General features: G+C 35.0%; 1 protein-coding gene across 7 annotated transcripts in view; it reads right to left on the bottom strand.

Annotated features, from left to right (window-relative positions):
• NOVA1 (NOVA alternative splicing regulator 1) overlaps positions 1–16,046 on the bottom strand; it is a 168,808-nt gene extending 152,762 nt beyond the window's left edge. For 2 of the 7 annotated variants that reach the window (XM_056810445.1, XM_056810448.1), the window contains exons 1-3: positions 12,490–12,626; positions 6,932–7,047; positions 5,118–5,197 (exon numbers count right to left, since the gene is read on the bottom strand). Coding sequence is in view for 3 of the 7 variants with exons in the window: in XM_056810443.1 (XP_056666421.1) it covers positions 12,490–12,633; positions 14,469–14,604 (280 nt within the window). In the remaining 4 variants the exon portion in view is untranslated. Of the gene's footprint in view, positions 1–5,117; positions 5,636–6,931; positions 7,048–12,489; positions 12,634–14,102; positions 14,398–14,468 lie in introns of those variants that run through there. The other 5 variants (XM_056810443.1, XM_056810444.1, XM_007472538.3 and 2 more) reach the window with 5 other exon arrangements.
• Positions 16,047–22,797: the final 6,751 nt, after the last annotated feature.

Raw genomic sequence — 22,797 nt, 5'->3', positions numbered from 1 at the left:
AACAACAAAATTAGCATTTAGGCCAGTGCTTTAAAGTTAACAAAGTATATAAACTAACTCATTTTTCCTCACAACACACTGTGTGGTAGGTACTATTATATTCCATTTTACAAATAGTAAAACTGAGGCAAAGAGAGAGAAATGAAGTCATCCAATGTCACATTATTAGTTTCAAGGCACAGCTGGACCTCAAGTTTTCTTGACTCCAAGTCTGACCCTCTACCATTGTGATGTGGCTTCTATTCACTAGTTTTGTAACTGGCCAAATAATATAATTCTTTGTGCCTTAGTTCTTCATCCATAAGTTGAGGATAATACACTTGCACTACCTACTGTACAGAGTTATTATGAGGAAAGTGTGATGTAAATTTCGAAGTACCTAACAAATGTGAGCAATTCTTACATTACAAATTCATTTTCATAGCACTAGTAGAATCTGCTTCAGAACTTTGAGGGAAAGCATAAAAAATCAACACATCTATAAAACTGAGTATGTATGAGTATAGAGTATATATGGTGTTGGCACATGACATTTATGCCCACTTTTAAAAGTACATATTAGGGACAATATATAGGGTATCAAAGAAAATTTTCAAAAGCATCATCAACATTTAGAAGTCAGTGACTGTACTTTCAATCCTGTCAATTTGGCTTAAAAGTGATCAAACGCCTTGTTTCTGATAGATGTTTTCCAGGAAATGTTCTGGATAGGCTTCCCCCATGTACATGTAAACAAACATGGCTTTTTCTAGGGCTTTTTCTTATTTCATGAAGAACCAAAATTAAACCTGGGTATTATTTTTAGTTGTGTAATTAATTTGCAGTTTCAAAGCATTTTCTATACTTTCAAGCTAGTCTACAAAAAAGCCTCATGGCACTATTAACTTCTTCCAGTTACTACAGAATTAATTATTTTTTTATAGTGCCTCCATCCCTACTCCATACCTTTCTCAATGACTGACCTTTCCTTCTCCCCAACTTAAAGTTGGTCAAAAATATGATGACTTTAACTTAGGTCCATGGTTCACCTGAGTTAAGCTGAAACATATACATATAAATATGTACACATATTTATATGTTACCTCACAGGTAACTATAATTTGTATTAGAAAGTAAAAGATGAATGTATTTAAGGTCTATTTCAACACTGATATGATAAGCATACTACTTAATTCCATCATTAGTTAAGTAATTATGAAAGAGAATATTACATCAAGTAGGGAAGCTGTAAAAAAATGTTTTAAGGACTTAGTATCATGTTTTACAATTATGTGAGGTATTAAATAGTCCTTAGGCTTCTATCACAGGAAAAACAAAGATTAGAAATGCTAATTAGACTAAAAGTCATTTTCAATAAAATAAACTAGATATTAAAACAACTATTAAAGCATTCAAAATAATTAATAATTGTTCTAGATAAGACATTCAATTTTAATTGTATTTGCTATATATTATCAGTGTCTTCTAATAGCTAGGTTTCCCAAATATAGTATCATAAACCCGTGGCCATATTCATATTATTTATTAAAGGATAATAAAGACAATCACTAAAATGACAAAAACAAAGTATCCATTAGAGGACACTTGGAAAATTCATTTAGAATTTTCTTTTTTTATTCTAATATCTCATTTCTTTTATAAACAAAAAAGAAAAATGAGTAAGGTGGAGAGGTGATGAAAACAAAGTATAAATGCATGAAAATGTTGAAAAATGTCAGATTAATAGCAATCAAATCATCCAACGCTTATTTCCATTTTTAAATAATCACAAATATAGGAAGAGAATAAAACAAACAGACCATACTTCAGTTAGGCAATATAATCAGGTCTATTTTTGCTACAAGTTACTACCTAACTAGAACCTTGTCTTTTGTCCTTCAATATTTCAAGCTAAGTGATAAAACAGTTATTTTTTAAATATCTTCTTTGCCTTTATCTTAGTAAACAAAACAACATTCTACATGACAAGATTTGGTTCAAGGAAAGTTTTCTATAATTACTCAGTGCCATAAAATAAAAGGCAGAGGAAAAGGGAAGAAAATAACTAGAGTTTATGGTTCTATATTCATACTATGGAATGTCTTGTACTAGTATACTGAAATGTAAACTGATATAAACTGGTTAATTGAATAATTTTTCCTAAAGTTTCATTCAGAAGAACTTGATTAGACCTCAGTTTCCTCATCTGTAAGATCAAGATGCTGAACTAATGATTCACTCAAAACCTCTCTTCCATTTTTAAATTTTGTCATTCTTATGAACTGATCAAATGTTTTTCAATAGAAAGGTACATTAATATGTGTTTATAGCTCAAAAACTGTTAAACTGTTTCATATGCAATATGACAGAGAAATTTGAAATGTTAGATACTGCTAATAGATATGGTTAAAGCATCTCTTAACTTACATAATTTAATGATATTTGTCTTAATTTATAAAAATTGGCTTTTATTCAACTTTTCAGCAACATATATACTGAATAAGAAATTAAATATTCCTTTTGAAAGGGACTGTATTCTGCCATGATGAACGAATGGCCTTGTAGTGAATGCAATTTATAGTGTATCACACACAAAATGTACCAATAAATACTTTTGAAGCAATAATAAACAAACTCAAAGATAAAAGTTCATCACAAAGAATTTACAATATATAAAAAAGGACTTTTCTTGTGTCAACGAAGATATACTTTTAAAAATATATCTTCATAATTAAAAATCAAAAACTATTTGTTGAGTTAAGCTAAATATTAAACACTAAATTATAAAGCACAGACTTCTTCAGTTCCTGTATCCAGCTAGCCATATGGGCATATTAGCTCATTTATTTATAAAATAATCATTTATTAGTTAAGCATTGTCCGAGAATTAATAATCCAGAAAATGTCTTCTCTGGACCTCACTTTCTTCTGTCAAATAAAGAAGTTTGATTCAATGACCATAAAGGACCTTTCTAATTCAAAATTTTTGACCTATGATTCTATGTTAATTACTGAGCACCAAATAGCCCCTTAGAAAATGAAATAAAACAAAATTCTTATAATTTTTTATTATGTAAATGTCAAATCATATATGGACTTAGGCAAACTTAATTAGAAACCTACACAATTTTAAGTAAAATTTCATACTTTAACCTGTTTTCTAAACTGTATCAGGTCTCATAAAACCCCCTACATTTAGAAATAATGTTCATATCAGTAAAATCAGGGAGAAATTACTCCCAAATATGCACATTTTCAAGAAACATAAAGTGAAACTTTTTGAGAAGTGGAAATTAATACGAAAATAGTAAATGTTAAAAGGTGAGAAGAAAAGGAAACAAAAAACATTGGTGAAGTCAAAAAAGCCACTGGAAACAATAAAACAAGGACCTCAAATCTCATAATTAGGGAAAGAAGGGATTATGAATGTGGTGTGTAGAACACAAAAAAGAAGCTATGATATAATCTATTTTTTTAAGTTGACTTTTTTTTCTGGAGGAGAAAAATTTGAAACAGCGAGATGAAGAATAGAAACATTTGCAATTTTAACAAAGCTAAGAAATCATTGAAGTATCAATGATTCAAGAAATTATGGAGGCAATGGGAAAGAGTTGCATTTCAGAGATAAAAATTAAGAGCTATAGAGTTTCACCACAGCCTGTATGTGCAGTGGAAGAAATGCATAATCCTGAGGGAGGGACATAAGGGAATTACATGAATAGTCACAGGTGAGAAAAAGGTAAAACAACAAATATTATACATCTTAATTAGATTACAGAAGATATCATTTATAGTTGTTATAGCAGTACCTTATCAAATCTGAAAACAGTTTGATAATCACTATTCTTGATAAATCTACACAAGCACAAAGCGCACTAGAATATAACAGAAAACCCAGGTTTACATAAGTGTCCTCAAAAAACTACAAAATCAAACAAGCCCAAGGACAAAGATAAAAATATAAATGCCCTCCCTATACTAATCAAATTTGTTTAAATAACAGCAGTCTAAATTATTCCAACAATTCAACTATTACCCACTTAAGCCATTAACATCAACCTTCTTTAAATGAGCTGCTGATTATAGTTTCACCTAAATTTATACATTCACCTTAAAGAAATACCAGTGAGCACCAATCCAAAAATTTGATTACTAGCCAACTTAGATAATAAACTTGATAATAACAATGCATTCAAATTCTGAAGAAACAAGACCAGCAAACTACTTCCAAATATATCTGGAAATTACTTCCTAGTGACAAATCTAGATGCAGAAGGATCTATCAAAGTAAACTTTCTTCAAAATCTGTGAGTTGAGATTATGATTTACCCTAATGATGAATCAAGGAACGGACAATGGGATATTATATCACTGTGCAATCTAAAATTTGTTATTAGAAACATATGCAAAATGTCCATTAATTTTAGGATAAACTTTGTTCTATAATTTAGGGGTGTCTCAACCTTTTTAGACAAACCAAAGACATAACTTCTTTTGATTGCCAAAATAAAGAACTAGTTCTTCAAAAAAATTGTTACAAAGTCTAATTTCTGTTCAATTTAGGTCTCATAGTTCCACATCATCAAAATTTTGAGGGAGAATATATCTCATTTTTCCTCATAATTTTGTGACTGTAGATAAATGAAATCACATAGCCATAGTAAAAAAAAAGGCACTATGTCTTATAGATGTAAATATTTAAATACATACACCCACACATCTGAAAAAATTTTAAACCTTGAAAATAAATTTGGAATGATTTTATTAATGAATACAGTTTTTCATTCTGTGGCTACTTAACATTCTATGGTTAACATTATAGTATAATGGCACTTCAAGGTATAATCAACTTGATACTGTTCAAAATTACTAACATTAGAAAAGTAGTTATTTTTAAAGGCTTCCAGATACTTGATATCTTAAAGAAGTGTATAATGCTACTCTATTATTTAAAAAATTGAGCTCCCAAAAAACAAAAAATATTGGCGATTGCTCATATACTGCACACCAGTAGAAGGGCCAGTGTGTATTGGGAGTAAGAAAGAAAACCACTAACACCTTAATTTACCAATAATGAAACTGGTAAGAATAAAATTAAGAGATCAAGAATACTTCATTTTCATACCAAATAATCTTACCTGTGTTATATTGTTCTTAAAAAACTCAAGATATTGATTTCATTTTTCATCTGATCCTGTCAACGATGTCATGACAGGCCCTGCAGGAAGCAGCAAAAGATCAATGATGGAACGCAGATTTTGTGTTCTCACAACCAGAATCTATTATAGGAAAGGGTATCCACTGTTTTTAAAAAAAAACTCTAAATACTAAAATATTTCAGTCTTTTGTCCCTTAATAGGCTTATTCATTGTATTTGTGAAATACCTACAAGTAAAAATCATAGGCAACTATGTATGTGAAATATCTGAGTGCCAATTTTAAGTGATTGACAATAGATCCTTAACAGTCAGAAGAACTTCTTAAAGAAGGGTAAGTAATTTATTTCAATATTAGGTAGCATTACATTTAACAATACATTGTTAAAATTTTGCCAGATAATAAAATAAATATTTTGAAGAGTTAAAAGATGGGACACTAATTTTCACTATATACCTTAACCAGATAAGTTTAGTTTCATGTTGTTCCCTTATTCATTTCAAGACAGAAAGTATACTACTTTATAAAACTAATTAAAAATACTTTCTTCCAAATTAAATTTTTCCTATAAAATGTCTGATAATATTAATAAAAATTTCAATAAAAAATTATTTGCTATCAGGCATTCTAGGAGAAAAAATCTACAAATTTAGAAGCCAACTCTGAATTATAGTTCAATACAGTAGCAAATTAGGAATGTTAATAGAATTATAAGAACCAACAATATTTATTAAAAACCCTATTCACCTAAAGTAAAATTCAATTACCTAAAAAGAAAATGAACATTCTCTCAAATCTAGCAAAAAAATGTACTAACCGTATGAATTTGAAAGGAAATTAATTTACATTTACATGAGGCCTAGATCTTCAGATCAGGAACTATAACTGAAATTCCCCTAAGGACACTCAGTGTAGCCACATAAATACAGTTCAAAAAACACAAGGTTAAGGTACAAAAAACTTCAAATAGATTCAAGAGGGATGAAAAACCAAACAAGCTCTAAACTAAAAATAATTTTTACCAAGTCTTTTTTAAAATTTTGGACAACTAAATTTCAGTTTTATTTGTTGAAATTGTACTCAAAGATGAAGTTTAAAAGAACTTCCCTATCACCATTCATGTACCTCTGTTGTCACATGTTTAGGAACACAAAATACCTAGCAAACTTTAGTGCCACGATAAATCATGCTAATCAAAAAGCACAGCAATGTTTTAATAACAAAAAAGTAAACTTTAATATGAATATTTTGCTTATAACTTATTGTTCTTACATTAAATTTTCCCTATAGTCTAATTTCTATCTACTTTTTTCAAATTTTTACTTCAATGGTTTCTACCGTCATGATTTTATCTCCCTACCATCTCTTGCGTAAGACTCTACTTTTTACATTGTTTGTTTGTTTTCTTAAACAAATTCTCCTTTTGAGAATATAGATTTAAAATAAATTTCCCCTTTAGAGACAAATATGTGGACATGGCTATTCTATATATGTAAAGAGCTAGAGCAAAGAGAAAGAAAAACTTTACTAACATCAGCATCAAAAAGAATTGGAAATGGTATCCTCTTCATTTCTGGTGTGTTGAGTTTGATATCATGACACTACGGCCTCTGAGGGTCAGATTAATTAAGCTTCAGAGCAGCTGCAATGCAACGTGAGAAGCACGCTGCCACAGTTCTCACCAGTCCAGCCCAATTACCTGTAGTATTTCAGCACTGGACGAGTGACAACCACCCCTCTTCTACAAAGTCACTTGTTCCCACTGGTCTACTGATAAATGTTAGAACAAACTAACCTCTTTTTGAGAAGGGCTGCATAGCTGAGTGCACCTGCTGCAGGCTGCAATGATGAGTCCCAGAGAGATGTTTGTCAGTCAGATCTCTGCAGATGTTGTTTAACTTTATGCTAGAGCTGTATCCAAAGATGGAAATGAGATGGCAATCAGGCACAAACCTCCCACCCCATCCCCCAGTGCTATTTCTAAAAGCTGCACTAACTCAAAAGTTATGCTTTTACCAGCAATACTATACTAGATTGTAAAAAAAGTAAATAAAAAAGTCTAAAATTGTATCAGTGGTAATGGAAGAAGAGAATTACTATTGCATCTTTTAGGTAAAAAATTTACCAAGGGTTTGGACTTTAATTAATAGATTACATTATGTCATATGTTTTAAATGCCTCTTTCTTTATATCTACAATGGAAAGAATCTCCATGTAGACACAGTTTGGGGTTTTGTTGTATTTTCAGTTACACCATATAGCCACTAACAGATTTCCTAAAGCATAGTTCTTTTTCTACAATTTATTTCATGAAGCACACCTAGTTTTTTCATATTAACTTTCATTAATATTTTCTTAAATTTGCTTAAAATGCATATGACAATGTTGTGTAGCATATTTATTTGATGGCAGGGTAATTAACTTATAAAAATTAAAATATTCATAATTACACAAGGCGTCAAATAGAAATTTTTAAAAACTACTGAAAATAACTAATTTACCACAAAATATAAGTATATGAAATGTTGCTATCATGAATTAATAACACCAAATACATTGATTTTTTTGGTTATTGCATTGATACTTCAATTTAGTAATCACAACATGGCATTAAGAATTTAAAAAGCAAATGTGAACATATGATTTTATTTTATTGTTATTCTATCTTTTTCTGAAATGTTCATATTACATTATCAGTCAGTATGTATTAATAAAATTAATTCCAAAATTTTTATCTTTAGAACAATTCAACGAAATGCTGTTTTCTAGCTGTAGCAATGACCTGCCATTGGTGAAGTCCTTTATAACAGCATACAATTCACAATCTTAAAGCAACATAATAAGGTTAGTATTAAATGAAGAACAAAAATAAGCAAAGCAAAGCTATTTTCAAAGAGTAATTATCATTGAATTTTCTTTGGAAGAAAAAATGTCAGTTAGTCATTGCTTCTGTACTTCCTTCCCTGCCACCCCCAATCAACTAAATCACAATGTAACTGACAGCTGTCCTACTGAGAATACTTTCTATAAGCAGTGGTGTTTGGTTTTATAGTTTTACCCCTAGCTTTTTAATTGTTATAATTAGTGTGATTCTAGTTATCTAAATGATTTTGTGAGAAAACATAAGCCTCAATGCTTTTAAGTTCATTTGCCTTTCCAACAAAGGGAAAAAGAATTTGTAGCATACTTTGGGAAGTAAATGATAAAAAAAATACTGAACTATTTATGTTTTATTCTAAATTTAACACAATGCAGTAATTTTTCAGCAATCATAAAAACAGTAGGAACTGGTTTTATCATAGACCCATTACTCTTCTGATCTCTAAAAATAGCATTATTTCTGACATCTAATCATCAAACCCAAAACTTGGTCAAAGTTTTCTCTAAACACTTTCCAACATCATCTCCCTGCCCCCCCCAAAAAAAAACATTAAGAAGGGTAGGAGTGAGGAGGAAAAGAGAGTAGAAGTAGGATGCTGACCTCACCAAAAATAATAATCACTAATTCTTGTTTTCACTTTGCAGTAAATTAAAACACGTATCACCTTTATCATGGCAAGAGTCACAAATCAACTAAATTTAGTCAATTATACAATAAGTTGTAAGACCAAGAGAAATAAAATTAAAATATGATTTATGAATATTACTGGGGGGAAATGTCTATTTGATGTCCAATTCAACTTTTTAAACCATAAAGAATAGGTTCAGGTGAAACAGTTATCCATTTTCATTACTATCCCATACCTTCAGAGATTGGCATATAGGATATCAAGAATATTCTTTCTGTTTGTAGGAGGCATGTCTGAAGTGTCATGTACAAACAAATATTAAGCAAGAATAACAATACACAAATGTAAGTAAAGCCCCTTAAATCTATGTATGCATAAGACACACTTTGCATGTAATGTTTCACAGACAGATTATACAGTAAGGTTTCCTGAAGTCCACCTAAATATTGACAGGAGGTAGAGACTGCAGTGAATTCAAAGAAATTTAAACGTAACTTCTCTAGATTGCATAAGGCTCAATTACCAAATCATGACATATTCCATAATTGAAGGTAATTGTTCATCTAGAATCCAGTGGGTTACAAAAAATAAGTTGGCTTTTACTATCACAAAATACTTTGACATAAATGTATATAGAACATATAAAGAAATCTATTTGCACTGCTTTTAATTAAAAAATATTGCTCAAATAATGCCAAGACAAGTGTTTCATTCTGACTTAAAAAAAAGCTAGATAAAAAGTGAGTATGTAGTATAGCTCCAAAAACAGCAAAACACAACATCCACTTGTAGTACCTTTTTCCCAGTGCCATATGTGAAAACATACATGTTCACAATTCCATACAATTTCACATTACTTTACTTGACATATAGTACATTTTTGTCTGAAATTTAAAATTACATCTTACAATGAAATATTTGATTTACCACATTAAATTCATATCAGTCTAGTAAATGTATATTTTCTACAACTATTTCATACTTTAATTGAAAGGGTGTTCAGATAGTGCATTTCAGAAATTTTTAAAGAAATTACTTAAAAAGGAACAAAAACACAAGACACTTGATTTTTTAAACTTGCTTTTTATTATTCTGGAGTGGAAAATTATTTATAAAAATGATCTTGAATTGTCTTTTAGCTTGTCATATTTTACCCCCATAGGATATAAGTTTTTCAAATATATCTTAATTTTTCTGTAGAAAAATTCTAACTAAGCCTGGCAAAACACATTATACCCTAAGGTAGAAATTAACCTTGTACTGAAACAAAAAACTGATGTAGAAAAATATACTTAGAAATATACTATGTTTCTGTTTTTTTTTCTATAAGAAATAATCTATTAGATTACATAATAAATGGCATCTTTTCCCAAAATTAAACTTTTCCAAATTGTTAAATGTCAGACTCAATAATAATTCTTGATGAAATAAACATCAGACATATTCATGCTAACAACAAATTAATATTAAGTATATATAAATGCATATATACACATATACACAGAAAGCACAAAACGGACTTCCAAATTATTGCATAATTCCTAAGGAATTTCTTACACTTCTATGGAATGAATCACAGCTTGTTATTTTTACTAGTCTTAGAAATGAGCAAGGTTCATATCCCTAATACTATATGAGTAAAAGAAGGGCTGGATGAAACCCAGAAGTTGTTAGCTTGGGTGAATACCAGGACTTCTGAAATTCCACAGGCTTATGGACAAAAGCAAAAAAAAAAAAAGAGAGAGAGATAATCAAAAGTCTGTCACAAGATAGAAATATTGTTAGGTCTATCCACATCACAGTGGTACAAACCTAATTAAAATTATGCTTGGGCACAAAATTCACAAAGTTCCTCATTAGTTTACAAGGCTTTATACTTAAAATTGATTCCATTGCATATGACTTAGAGATGGAATTCCACCTGTTACAGGGAAAGTACAAGCTTTCTTTTATCTTGACAATTCATTCACATTAGATCTGTTTATATAACTATAACACAACAGAAATTTTAATTCACCTCATTCTAGCTTAGTTTTTTAAGGACTCTCTTGCTCTATCTGAACAATCTGCCTTACAACTATAAAAAAAATAAGTAATTCCAGCTTAATCAGAGGGAAAAAAGCACATGCAACTATGTAGAACACTAAACAAAAGATCTAATCCTTGGTGCACCCTTTTCCAACCCACCATAAATAAACTATATTCAAATGAAAAGGCATTTAATTTACTATTTGGGATATCCTTCATAAACACCAATTTTCTGTAACATCCCTGCACATCTGATACCACCTCATGTATAATGCAAGGAAGCTATTTCATTTTCATCTATTGACAGTGAATTTAATTTACCATTGCAGCTCTTTTCCCAGAACTATTACGTTATTAATTCTGCAATCAAGCTCTTTTGAGTGCTTTTATTTCTACTAAGAGTTTTCAAAATTCCACATTGATTCTTTCACCATAATATACCTTTCAAAATGTATGAATATGAATATGTTAGCAAACTTTCCTAATGCATAAAGAAGTTTCAGTGACAAGGAAAGGCATCTACAAAACTATATGCTACTAAGCCCTATACTTTACAGTTAAGTTTAGATCTATTATAGTACATTTTTGTTTCAAAAATTTCATGTGTTAACCCAATATACAACAAACAATTTACATAAGTAAATGGCAAATTTAACAAGACTGAACCTTCTTATCCAGAATAATGATCCACTTCTGTCTACCAAGAGAATTGGCTATGAAAATGAAATACTCCAAACGTTCTGCTTACACTCATGCCAGCTGTCTTTGCTGTTATATAGAATTCAGTCATCTTACTGAATCTAGATCCCCGAAAGCAAAACAGCTTTGCCTTCCTACAGAAAAAAAAAATCGCAATATCGGTCACCTCAGCACCAAATTGTCAACTTAGAGTGAAAAAGATACCACAACCAGATGGCTATTTCTAAATAAAATCAACAGCCAAGAATGTTTTACCTAAAAGAATTATTTTAAGATAATTAAATCCCATTTGTTGAATGTACAAAACAATGGATAAATTAACAACACTTTGGACTGTACAAAATAAGATTCCCCCAAAACCACCACCACCAAAAAAAAAAATTTCAGAGGGGAAAAAGCAAAAAAATTACATCCAAGAAATCTGCCCTATTCTCGCTACTAGGTAATTGTGGATATTACATCAAAATAATAATTTTATGCAAATAGAATAGGTGTGGTACATATATTTTGAAGATATACTTCTTATGTAACTCTATAGTATATTTTCCTTTCACAAATGTGTTAAATACACATTATAAATGAAATATCTTAAAGAATCAACATTTGTGCTCCTTACTTCAATCTAGGGCCAGCAAACAAAGCAATGAAGCAGACAGAAGGTACCTAATGGATTTAGAAGTAAATGGCCCATTCTTTAAGGAGCAAACCCCTCCTCTTTTTAATTCACTTTAATCTAATTGTCATCACAATGATATCTGAAAACTTCAGAAGTACTTTCTTTCCTAATGCCAGCAGTCAGGATTCCTAGATTATTCCCTGCTCCCCAATAAGAATAAGGACTTAACAAAAAAAAAAAACACTACCCAAATGAATAATCTTAAAAATCTCAGCCTAAATCACTTTCTCTCACTTTAACAATAGGCAATATCAAATCAGTTCTAGAAACGAACACAATAAGCAATGTATATATTCTTATTATTTCTACAATGTCTTTTAATAACAAAAGAATTCCCTTCCCATAATATTTATGAGAAGTCCACTTTGCAGAACATCATACATGAAGACCTAGTCTATATCTCCTTGAGAATTCAAATAATGTGCTCATCATTTCACCTACCTGGGTAAAAATCTTTGGACTTAGACAGCTTGATGGTGGCTCCAGTTTCTTTTTGCAACTGAACAATTGTCTGTCCTCCCTTCCCAATTATAGATCCAGCAGCATAACTAGGTATGAGTACCTTTAGAAAATACTGGCCGTCTTCTGAAAAATGGAAAGATAAGTAACCAGGTTAATGTGATTTCAGAAACTTTTTATCTTCTCCCCCAAAGAGAAGCAGTTAAAATATTATATATACCTGTATTAAAAAAGATTAAAAAACAAGGAACCACTTATATACTAAAGAAGCTTTTTTGAACAAAATATATTTCTCATTGTAAGGAATTCCTCAGTTTGAAATTGGGCAAATAAAATCTAAACATATTCCATCATTTTGCAGTGCTGTAGAAACAGATGACTAAATTCCAGTTGTTATTCCAAATGTGGAATTGTTCCAATTTTATCTGTGGTTACCATAGCAAAACAAAATGAGCTGACCAATATAACAAAACCCCAGGGAATTTGCATGGTTATAAACTGTGACCTTTATAGAAAAAATAATACAAAATAATCAGCACTGTAAATAATGATGAGCCACTTATCATTAACAAACACATAAAATTGGCTACTGCAGTTAGCATCTTAAAGTGTGCAAAGCAACTATTATACTACCAAATAATCCACCCAAATCGCAGGGATTTTATTCTAACCTTAAGAGCCAAGTAATCATTCAAGGTGGTATAGATGGCAAACCTAAGTAATCCTAATGTATTCCTTTAGTACTTCTCAGTCTATGATAATCTCTTTTAAGCTCATTAATTAAAAGACTTTAAGAATTCTTCCAAATGATCAAAAGCTTAAGTCTCTTAAAGTACTTAAAAGTGACTGAACACATAATGTTCCTACTCCAGGAAAACTACAATAAAATTTGATGAGAAATCAAGGAAATGAAGGGGCAAGAGGGAGAAAGAAATTATAGGTGATTTATAAAATGACTCCAACTTGGGGAACTTTAATTTCTGGAAGATCTGATATTAGTCAAAATATAGTTCAGCCAAGTCCATTTGGATATATCAAATATCGCAGATGTACCATTTAAAAAAACCCATCCTTTGCTATTGTAAATGCTGGAGATAAATTCACCTCTGACTCGGTGCATTGTTAGGATGACTCCAGTGCAAATGAAGAGGAGATACTGGTCCCGCTATAACTCATCTTTCAGGAAACGCAGGATGTTAACTAACAAGTCACCGCACCAGACACCCTCCCATGCCTCCCCCCCATCCCATACACACCCCTAAGACAAATCAATGAGATATTTACACTGACAAGATAAGTACAAGCAGCGGCAGCATGCAAAGATTTTTTTTCTTTTGCATCAACTTGTGGCCCAAGGAAAAGGAACGATGAGGGGTATTTAATTTTTTTTCTTAAGTCTCCTCTTCCCCCAGTCCTCTGAAAATCCCTTATAAAGTGCCATTAATTTATTTATTTGAGCCAACTGTTTAAAAAAAAAAAAGGTGCATGCAAGCGCGCATCTTGGAACCAGCGATCCCCAGTCCGAGAGTTCATGTCATCCCTCCCTTCCCAGACCCCTCTTCCCCCCTCCCCTGCCCCAGCTCCCCTCCCCTTACCTAAGTATAGGACATTTAAAGGGTTACCCTCTCTACAGATTAAACAGAAAGATGGGTCTATTCGGAAAACGGTCGCCATTTTGATGAATGATAAACATAGAAATGGAAATGTTGGGGAAGGGGAGGAGGGGAGGGGAGAGGAGAGAAGGAGGGGGGTCCTCCGGGGAGGAGGGGGAGGCGAGTGGGGAAGAGATACCAGGTAAGAGAGACTGGTGGTGTCCAAGCCTGGAGAGGAGAGAGAGGAGAGAGAGAGGGAGGGAGGAGGGAGGGAGGGAGGGAGGGAGGAGGGAAGGGGCGGGCAAGCGGGGGGGGGGGGGGGGGGGGGGGGGGATGGGGGAAAGGAAGGAGGTGGAAGCTGATACCCACCGCCCGTATTGGTCCTCTTGGTGCTGCCGGCTTCAGGGGGGGCTTCCAGCGGTCTTTTCCGGGAGTCCGGCGGGTCGAGGTCTATGGGAACCCCAGTGTGGGTCCCATTCTGCTGGATGGGAGCTGCCGCCATCATGTTTGCTGTTGCCGCTGCTGCTCAGGGGAGAATGTTCTCCCTTTTGTCCTGGCTTGTCTGATCTTTTCTTTTTCTTTTCTTTTCTTTCTTTCTTTCTTTCTTTCTTTCTTTTTTTTTTCCGCGTTCGGGGGAGGGGGAGAGGAGGAAGAGGGAGGTGTTAGGTTTTTTTTTTTTAATTACTGAGTTTTTGTTTGGTTTGTTTGTTTGCTTTTTAATACCAGGATTTTTCTTTTCTTCTTTTTCTTCCTTCTTTTCTTCTCTCCCCTCCCCTTTCCCTTCAATCCTCTCAATTGAAATTTCTTTCAGAAAAAAAAAAAGAAAGAAACGCGGGTCGAATCTCACTGGGGAGGGGAGGGCTCAGCTGCAGTGCAGAGTCAGGAGAAGGGAGTCAGTCCCGGGGAATAGAAGGGAGGAAGGGAGGGAGGGGAGGGAGAGAGGTGGGATGAGAGAGATCGAGAGAAGGTGAAAAAGAAGAGAGAAGAAGAAAAGGGAGAAGGAAGCAGAGAGGAGGTTGAGAGAGGAGAGTGGGAAGAGTGAATGGGAAACAGGAGGAGGAGAGAGGTGGAGGGGGAAGAGTGAGTGGGAGAGAGACGGGGATGGTGGGGGGTGGAGGGAAGAGGAGGGGAGCGAGTGAGTGAAAGAGTGAATGAGAGGGAGGAGGGGAAGAAAGGAGGCGGTGGGTGGTGGGAAGAGTGCGGTCGAGAGATGAGGCTGGTGGGAAAGCTAGCGAGCCGGCGGGCTGAGAAGGAGGGCAAGAGATGGAGCGGATTGGCGCTGTCTCGCTGCCCCTCTTTCTGGGCTCTTTCTAGCACTGAGCTCCTCGCTCCCGCTGCTGCTGCTGCTGCTGCTGCTGCTGCTGCCGCTGCCGCTGCTGCTGCTGCTGCCGCTGCTGCTGCTGCTGCTGCTGCTGCCGCCGCCGCCGCCGCTGCTGCTACCGCTGCTGCTGCTGCTGTCGCCGCCGCTGCTGCTGCTGTCGCTGCCGCTTCTGCTGCTGCTGCCGGAGCGGTTCTGCTAGAGCCTGGGTTGCTCGGCGCTGCTGTTGCCGCCGCTGCCGCTGCTGCTGCCGCCGCTGCCGCTCCGACTCTCTCATTATTTCTCTCCCGCTTCGGGGGAGGGGGGGGGGCGCTGGCGGGGAGGGAGGGAGGGGGATGGCAGGGGAGGGGGGGCGGAGAGGGGGTGAGTTCGTAGACTCCCACACACTTCGCGCTCGGGTCCGCGCCTCTCAGCAGCGCCGCCGCCGCTGCCGCCTCCCAGCCACCGCTGCCTTAGCCGAGGGAGGGCGGGAGAGAGAAAGGGAGGGAGTGTGCGTGTGTGAGTGAGGGTGTGTGTGTGTGTGTGAAGGGGCGGGAGGGGGCGACGGTGTGCGGGTAGGGAAAGCAGGGGTGAAAGGTCTCCCGGCCCCAGCAACACGGCTCAGCCAAACGCCGAGAGCTTGTCGCAGAAACTAAGGAGTCAAAGTAACATGCTAGGCCAAGGAGGCGGGAAGAGTTTACCCAACCGACGGCCGAAGCGGCCAATAGAAACGGAACTCCGAGAAGGGCTTTCGGCCGCTTCGCCAATCGCATCGGAGGGTGATGAGAGGTAGCAAGATGTAGAGATGGGGCGGAATGGGAAAGGCAAAGACTGTCTTGGGGGGTCTCAATCTCATCGGTGACCCCTGGATGTCTACGGCTGCGGGTGGGAAGGACATTAGGGTGACTGGTGACGGAAGAGCGGGAGGACATCAGGGCTATTAGGAAAGCCCTTGACCCAGTACCAAGCACACGAGCTCCCCAACCCCGAAATGCAACAGTAACATAGAAAGGACCAGAGTTAGCGAGCATATCCCATTGAGCAGCGTCTGGATGTGTGCGGAGCACTGAACCAGCCGGCGCGATTCTCTGCGTAAGAAAAGCATCCTTACCTTTAGGAGAAAGCCTTCCTCGGATGCGGCGCCGCCCGGCGATGCGCAAAGCCATTTTCATAGGTGAGGGTTATCCCCTCAAGGTGCTGATAGTCTCAAGATAGAAATGTACCGCCGGATTTATACAGAAAATACCTAATAAACGTTGAGCAAACAACCCAACTTAAACACATTGAGATAGATCAGCATAGTGCCTTCCACATTTTTTTGTCCGGATCTGTGATTTCATCAGTGTTGGGAACTCCTTCCAATGATGCAGATCGGCAACTGTCTGTAACTTAAAGTGATTTCACAGAGTGGCCTGGGACATTGGAAGGTTAAATGTTTTGCCAGTGGTCACCTGGCTAGTTTGTGTCACAAGCAGAACTTGAATCCGAGGTCTTCTTTACTCAAAAGCCGGTTTTCTATTCCAGTAAGCCATGCTTCCTCTTCGTGTGCCTTACACGTAACAGATGATAAATAAATGTTTGCTGAATGACTGAATGAACACATCACTTATCAGGGTTACATAGTCCTGGCTCTTTCCCTCATTAATTGGGTGACCTTGAGCAAGTCATTTCTCCTCTCTAGAGGCTAGATTTTTCAAATGTAAAATAAGAGGACTGGACTACATAATCCTTAAATCTCTACCTCCCACCCCTAAGCATGACTACATACAAAAAAGCTTAGTTCAACGTAGTTGTCTTATAAATGGGTTTTAGCCCTAATGCTACCACCTCCCCTTCTACACACACACACACTTTCAATGCATACACAAACACAACAGCATCCTAAAGAATTATATTTACATGATATTCAAACATAGAGTAAATTCTTTATTGAGGTAATGAACAAAGAAAGCAGCAGAAATGTCATTTTCTTACCAAACTTGATAAGGAAAAAGAGATGAAAAAATATACCGTCCTCCCTTCTTTATAGAAATTTAGAACTATACATGTGAAGCATTGCATATACTATCAGACTCAGTAGATGCCTAGGTTAGTTCTGTCGAACCTTCCCCCCCCCCCTTTTATTCTTTGTCATAGGGAATGGTTCTATGGGAAGGGAAGTGGAAAGAGATCTATCTGGAAACGAAGGTGATATAAATAGAAAAAAATACCACTAAAATCTTTTTTAAATTTACATATATATATATATACACACACATATATATCAGGATATCAGGAGAGAGAGAGAGAGAGAGAGAGAGAGAGAGAGAGAGAGAGAGAGAGAGAGAGAGAGAGAGAGAGAGAGAGAGAGAGAGAGAGAGAGAGAGAGAGGAAAAAGAAAAAAAAATCTATGAAGAGGTTAATTCCAGAAAGACTTCAGAAAGAAGTTGAAATTTCTAGTGCTGTTTGAATGATGGATAGATGGCTTACAAGAAGGCTGATGTAGGGCTTAGTTCAGTGAAAGGCTTGAATGTGGGAATGAGAAGGTGATAGGAATGATGGGCTTTGCTTATTAGAGTCTCAGAGGTAGTCTTGAGAGAAAGAGGTATGGGTAGTGAGATAAACTGAGGTATGTTAGTCCAGAACTTTGAAGCTAAAGGTGAGGATTGGGGTCTTAGTTTGTAGCCTAATAGGAAACAATTGTTATCAGAAAGGATTAGTGCAGAAAATCGAGCAAGAAAAAAAAAGAATAAGGTGAGAAATAACTAGGACTAGCAGTGGGAATGGAGAGGAAAAGGCAAATAAGAGCTATTGCTCTGTCCCTGGAGAAGTCTTCTTTCTCAACAGTTTGCTGTTCCCATCGTTTACTAAATTGTTTTATAAAGTACTTTGCAACTAAATTATTCTCAGTAATACTTAGTATAATGCCACAAATAAATGCTCAGCAATGTTTTTGATAGGCAAAAATTGGCACTAGTCTGAATATTCAGAGTAAAGGACAGTGATGAGTCAAAGATAACTCCTAAATTGCCTTCTCTAAAGGGTTAGTGATAGGACACCATTCTAAACATGTGGGAGGATTATTTAGGGAAAATGAGTAACTGTCTTTACCATGTCTAAGTTTATTTGAAAATAGGACATCCATTTAAAATGACATATTTAGGTGTTCTGAGGATGTGTTTAGCAGATAGAGATGCTATATGACTTGGAGGTGTTTATTTGACCTTTTTTCAGATTACCTGTGTGAAAACTTCCCTGCACTCTAGAGAACTCCCAGGGTCAATAAAGATGATGTTTCATGTGGATACTGGGCTTAATGTTAATAGGCTGCTTACAGTGCACCAGCTACATTACAGAACAATCATGCAATCAGGTCCTTGCCTCTATAGGAGACTCAGTGCCTCCTGTTAGCTGATCTGGTCAATGTTACTATATAACAGTTTAGTTAAATCTCTTCTGGTAGTTTTTTTTTCTTTGTATTCCCAATGATAGTACTAAATTATTGTGCTCTCTACAACTCTAACTATATATAATCAAAGTAAATGTTTTATATGATATCTGCCATACTATTTTCACAGTTATCACAATACCATGTTTACTAAAACTAAATTTTAAAGAAAGGAAATTTCTGATAGCCCCAAAGGCTGAAGTTAAATATGCTTTGTTTTTAGGGTTTCTATACAAATGACATTTAAATAAAAAGCATAGAAACAGTTAAGCTTTTGAATTCACTTAATTTTGATAATTTAAATATCATTTAGAAAAGATGAACCAATAATTGGGCAGTGATAATTTAGTTGTATTGTCCATCAATTTAGGATGCCATTGATACAGACATATGTGTCTTCTATAAGCAAAGAATCATGATAGACTGGAAATAAATTTTAAAAAATTCACAGTTCCCACCTTCAAATTATTTAACATTTTGTTGGGAAAACCCAATATGCACACCAATAAACAAATACAAGGTAATTTGAGGTGGGGGAAAGTTGCCAGGAAAGATCAAAGAAGGATTCTTAGAGCAGGATGCACCTGAACCAAACCTTAAAGGAAGATAAAACCAAAAGAAGGAAACATATTCTTGGTTGGGGAGTGAGGGAAAGCAATGAATAAGGTGAGGGAAAATGTAATAACAAGCTTGGGAAATAGCTAGTAGTTCAATCTGCCTATAGTAAAGAGAGTATGAATGTGAAAACAAGGTGAAAGGATAGACTGGGGCTGGGGAAAGGCTTACACTCAGACAGAGGAATCTGCATTTTCTCCAAAAAGCAGTATGTGGAGCTAGTTAAGTGTTATGAGAAAAGGAGTAATATAGTCAGAATTGTGATTTAGTAATGTTATATTGGTAGCCATGAGTATAATGGATTGGAAAATGGGAAAGACTAGAAGCAGGAAGAACAATTAGAAACCTATTACAGTAGTCCAGAAGAGATAGATTAAGTGGCTGAATTAGGGTAATGACTGTGTGAGAGCAGAACAAGGCATGGATGTGAGAGATGTTGTGGAGGTGGAATCTTCTGTATCCTTTTTTTCTTAGTTTGAAAATCATAAAGCTTCATAATCATAATCTCAGTTATCCTTGATGAGCTAAGACAGAGAAAGCAGACAAGTGAAATCCATAGATAATCTCAAAGCTTCCCTACATCCTTATAATAGCTTCAGCCTGCCTCCAACCAAAGCTTTTCTCAGAGCTCATATTAAAAAGGCAGAATGAATCAATTTGTATTATACTTCTGCAACCTATCTTTCGTTAAACACCAACAGATCCTAATGGCAAGTATTTAACTTCCTTATTTGTCTGACTTACTGATTAAATGAATGACCATTTGATATACATTGTATATAAAATATTGAGCTTTCCAGCTGTAATATATTCTCGTCTTTAAATTCATCATTGGAAGGTACTCATTTCCCAATTCTGTCATCTCCTTTCCTGAGACCTAGACCATCCAAAGTCACTTGTCCCAATTATTCAAGACAGTATTTTATCCATTCCTCTGGCCTCTGATTCACGGTGGGCCAGATTTTTAGTCATGGGTACACACTCTACAAACAACATCTGGCTTCCTTTCCATGAGAATCCATATTCTTGGCTGTATGCCCTCATTTACAGTATCACTTTATAGATGAATTCCTAATACTTTAGTATCCTTCTGACTGCCCACTGGACTTTACCTAATTGATCCAAACTTATTCAAAACTCCCTCTAATGCTTCTCTTAAAAAATTAAATTAAAATTTGTAAAGTTCAAACTCCTATCATAATCACTTCACCAAAAAGAGAAAGATGAGTCAAATATCTGAAAATTTACAAACTAGATATTTTGGCCTCTGATTACTGAATAGGGAAAAAAGCCTGACTTATTTGTTGTTGTTGTTGGTGGTGGTGGTTTTTAACTTTCCTTCAAACAAATTTTAGCCAGTTCTGTTACAGGGCATAAGGAATCAATAGACTGATTAATTCTTATTGATTTTTCATTTTAAAAATACAAAAATGGTGAAGGGGGAAATATACACCCAAATAGTATAATATCTACTCCTATAATCAGGTATATCAAGTTCTAAAAATATATATTAATCAAGAATAACATTCCAAGTAGCGACAACATATCAGAAAAATGATTAACTCAAATTCTTCCTAAAAAATAAATACTTGCCCTTTTTGATATACAAATTGACAGTTAGTAGACACAAACATTCAAATTTAGCAAACATTTATTAAGTACATTATGTGTTCAGAGCACTGTGATTGTCACTGGGGAAATTACAAAGTTTAGATAATACAGAATACCTACCTTTTTGGAGTTTATAGCCTACTAGGAAGATAATATGCCACAAATTACTATTAAATAAAATAGTACATTATAATAACAGTGCAAACAAAGTGCTCTCTAATGTCTTTCCAAAAGGTCCTTATGTACTAGGAGACTGAAGGAAGCTCCAAGTAGTATGTAAATTGGACTTCAGAGGATCAATTCAGAGGATTTCAATAGGGATAGACTGAGGAACTGGAAAAAGGGAATTGGCATTCTAGGCATAGTAATGGTAGAAGCAAAGGCATGGAGGAGAAAAAGAATGGATTTATAGGATTTAGAACTGAAAGGTACCTTAGAAGCATCTGGTTCAATCCCTTTATTATGCAGAAAGGGTCTCTGAGGCCCTAAAAGTATAAGTGATCTACCCAAAGTCTTATTTTCATCCAGCAAGTAACAGAACCATAATTTATACCTAGGTCCTTTGACTCTAAACCAAATGCAATTTCCACTGTTTTAGTTCGTTTCCAGAAATCAACTAAGTAAACTTAATACTGGTCTTAGTTTATAAATGCAAAATTTTCAGTTTTGGACCCCATTCTCATTGCTAAGCCAAATCATGTTATTTATTAAATTTTTGTTTTTAGTGAAAGAATTGCTAGTATTGTAAAAATGAGAGAGCTTTTATCATTTATGTTATATTGTATTTATCAGCAAAATTCCACATACCTATTTGAAGTTCTGTAGATGTAAATATTGGCCCATATAATAATATATATAATATATTACAACACATAATATAATAATATTAATAAGGAATAATAATGAGTATGACTGAGGGCAGCTGGGTAGCTCAGTGGATTGAGAGCCAGGCCTAGAGATGAGAGGTCCTAGGTTCAAATGTGACCTCAGACACTTCCCAGCTGTGTGACCCTGGGCAAGTCACTTAACCTCCATTGCCTAACCCTTACTGATCTTCTGCCTTGGAGCCAATACACAGTATTGATTCCAAGACAGAAGGTAAGGGTTTAAAAAAAATAAATAAAAATAATGAGTAAGACTAATTTGAGTTTCTAATTAATATTGGGTTATCAACTTGATTATTTCTCTATATTGATACTTTAAAAAGCAATGTTTTTCCTTTGTAAAACATTGGTCAAATATTTTGTTAGTTCAAAACATGTCAGATAACTTTAAAAACTGATTTGGTTTTGAAAAATCATCAGGAGGATAAGTAAAAGAAGAATAAAAAGGGAAAATAACCAAACGAAAACTGAGATCTGAATTAAATTAACAGAACTTTAGACATTATTATCAGGGAAATAGTAGCCAACTTTTATGAATATAGCACATAAAATAAATTTTAAATGATGCTTTTATCAGCCATATTTCTGAACTTATTTCAGTCACTTGAACCTGATTCTGATCACTCATAACCTGGTAGCATAATCAACAAACCCACACTCGATAATTTAAAATTGTAGCTTCAGTTGTGTCCTAACTTCCTTTGGGGAGTCCATGTAAGTCCTTTAATTTATTTGTGAATCAATTTCTGTATATAAAATGATGGTGATAGTGATTATATTGCATGCATCACACAATTTTTGGGGGAGATTAGCTAATAACTGACTGTCTATGCCTCATCTCTCCTTCATTTCCGACATTTGCCT

The sequence above is a fragment of the Monodelphis domestica genome, chromosome 1, assembly GCF_027887165.1.
Source record: "Monodelphis domestica isolate mMonDom1 chromosome 1, mMonDom1.pri, whole genome shotgun sequence".
NCBI lineage: Eukaryota > Metazoa > Chordata > Mammalia > Didelphimorphia > Didelphidae > Monodelphis > Monodelphis domestica.
Note: the sequence above shows the minus strand (reverse complement) of the source record. Positions and strands in the feature narration are given on the sequence as shown.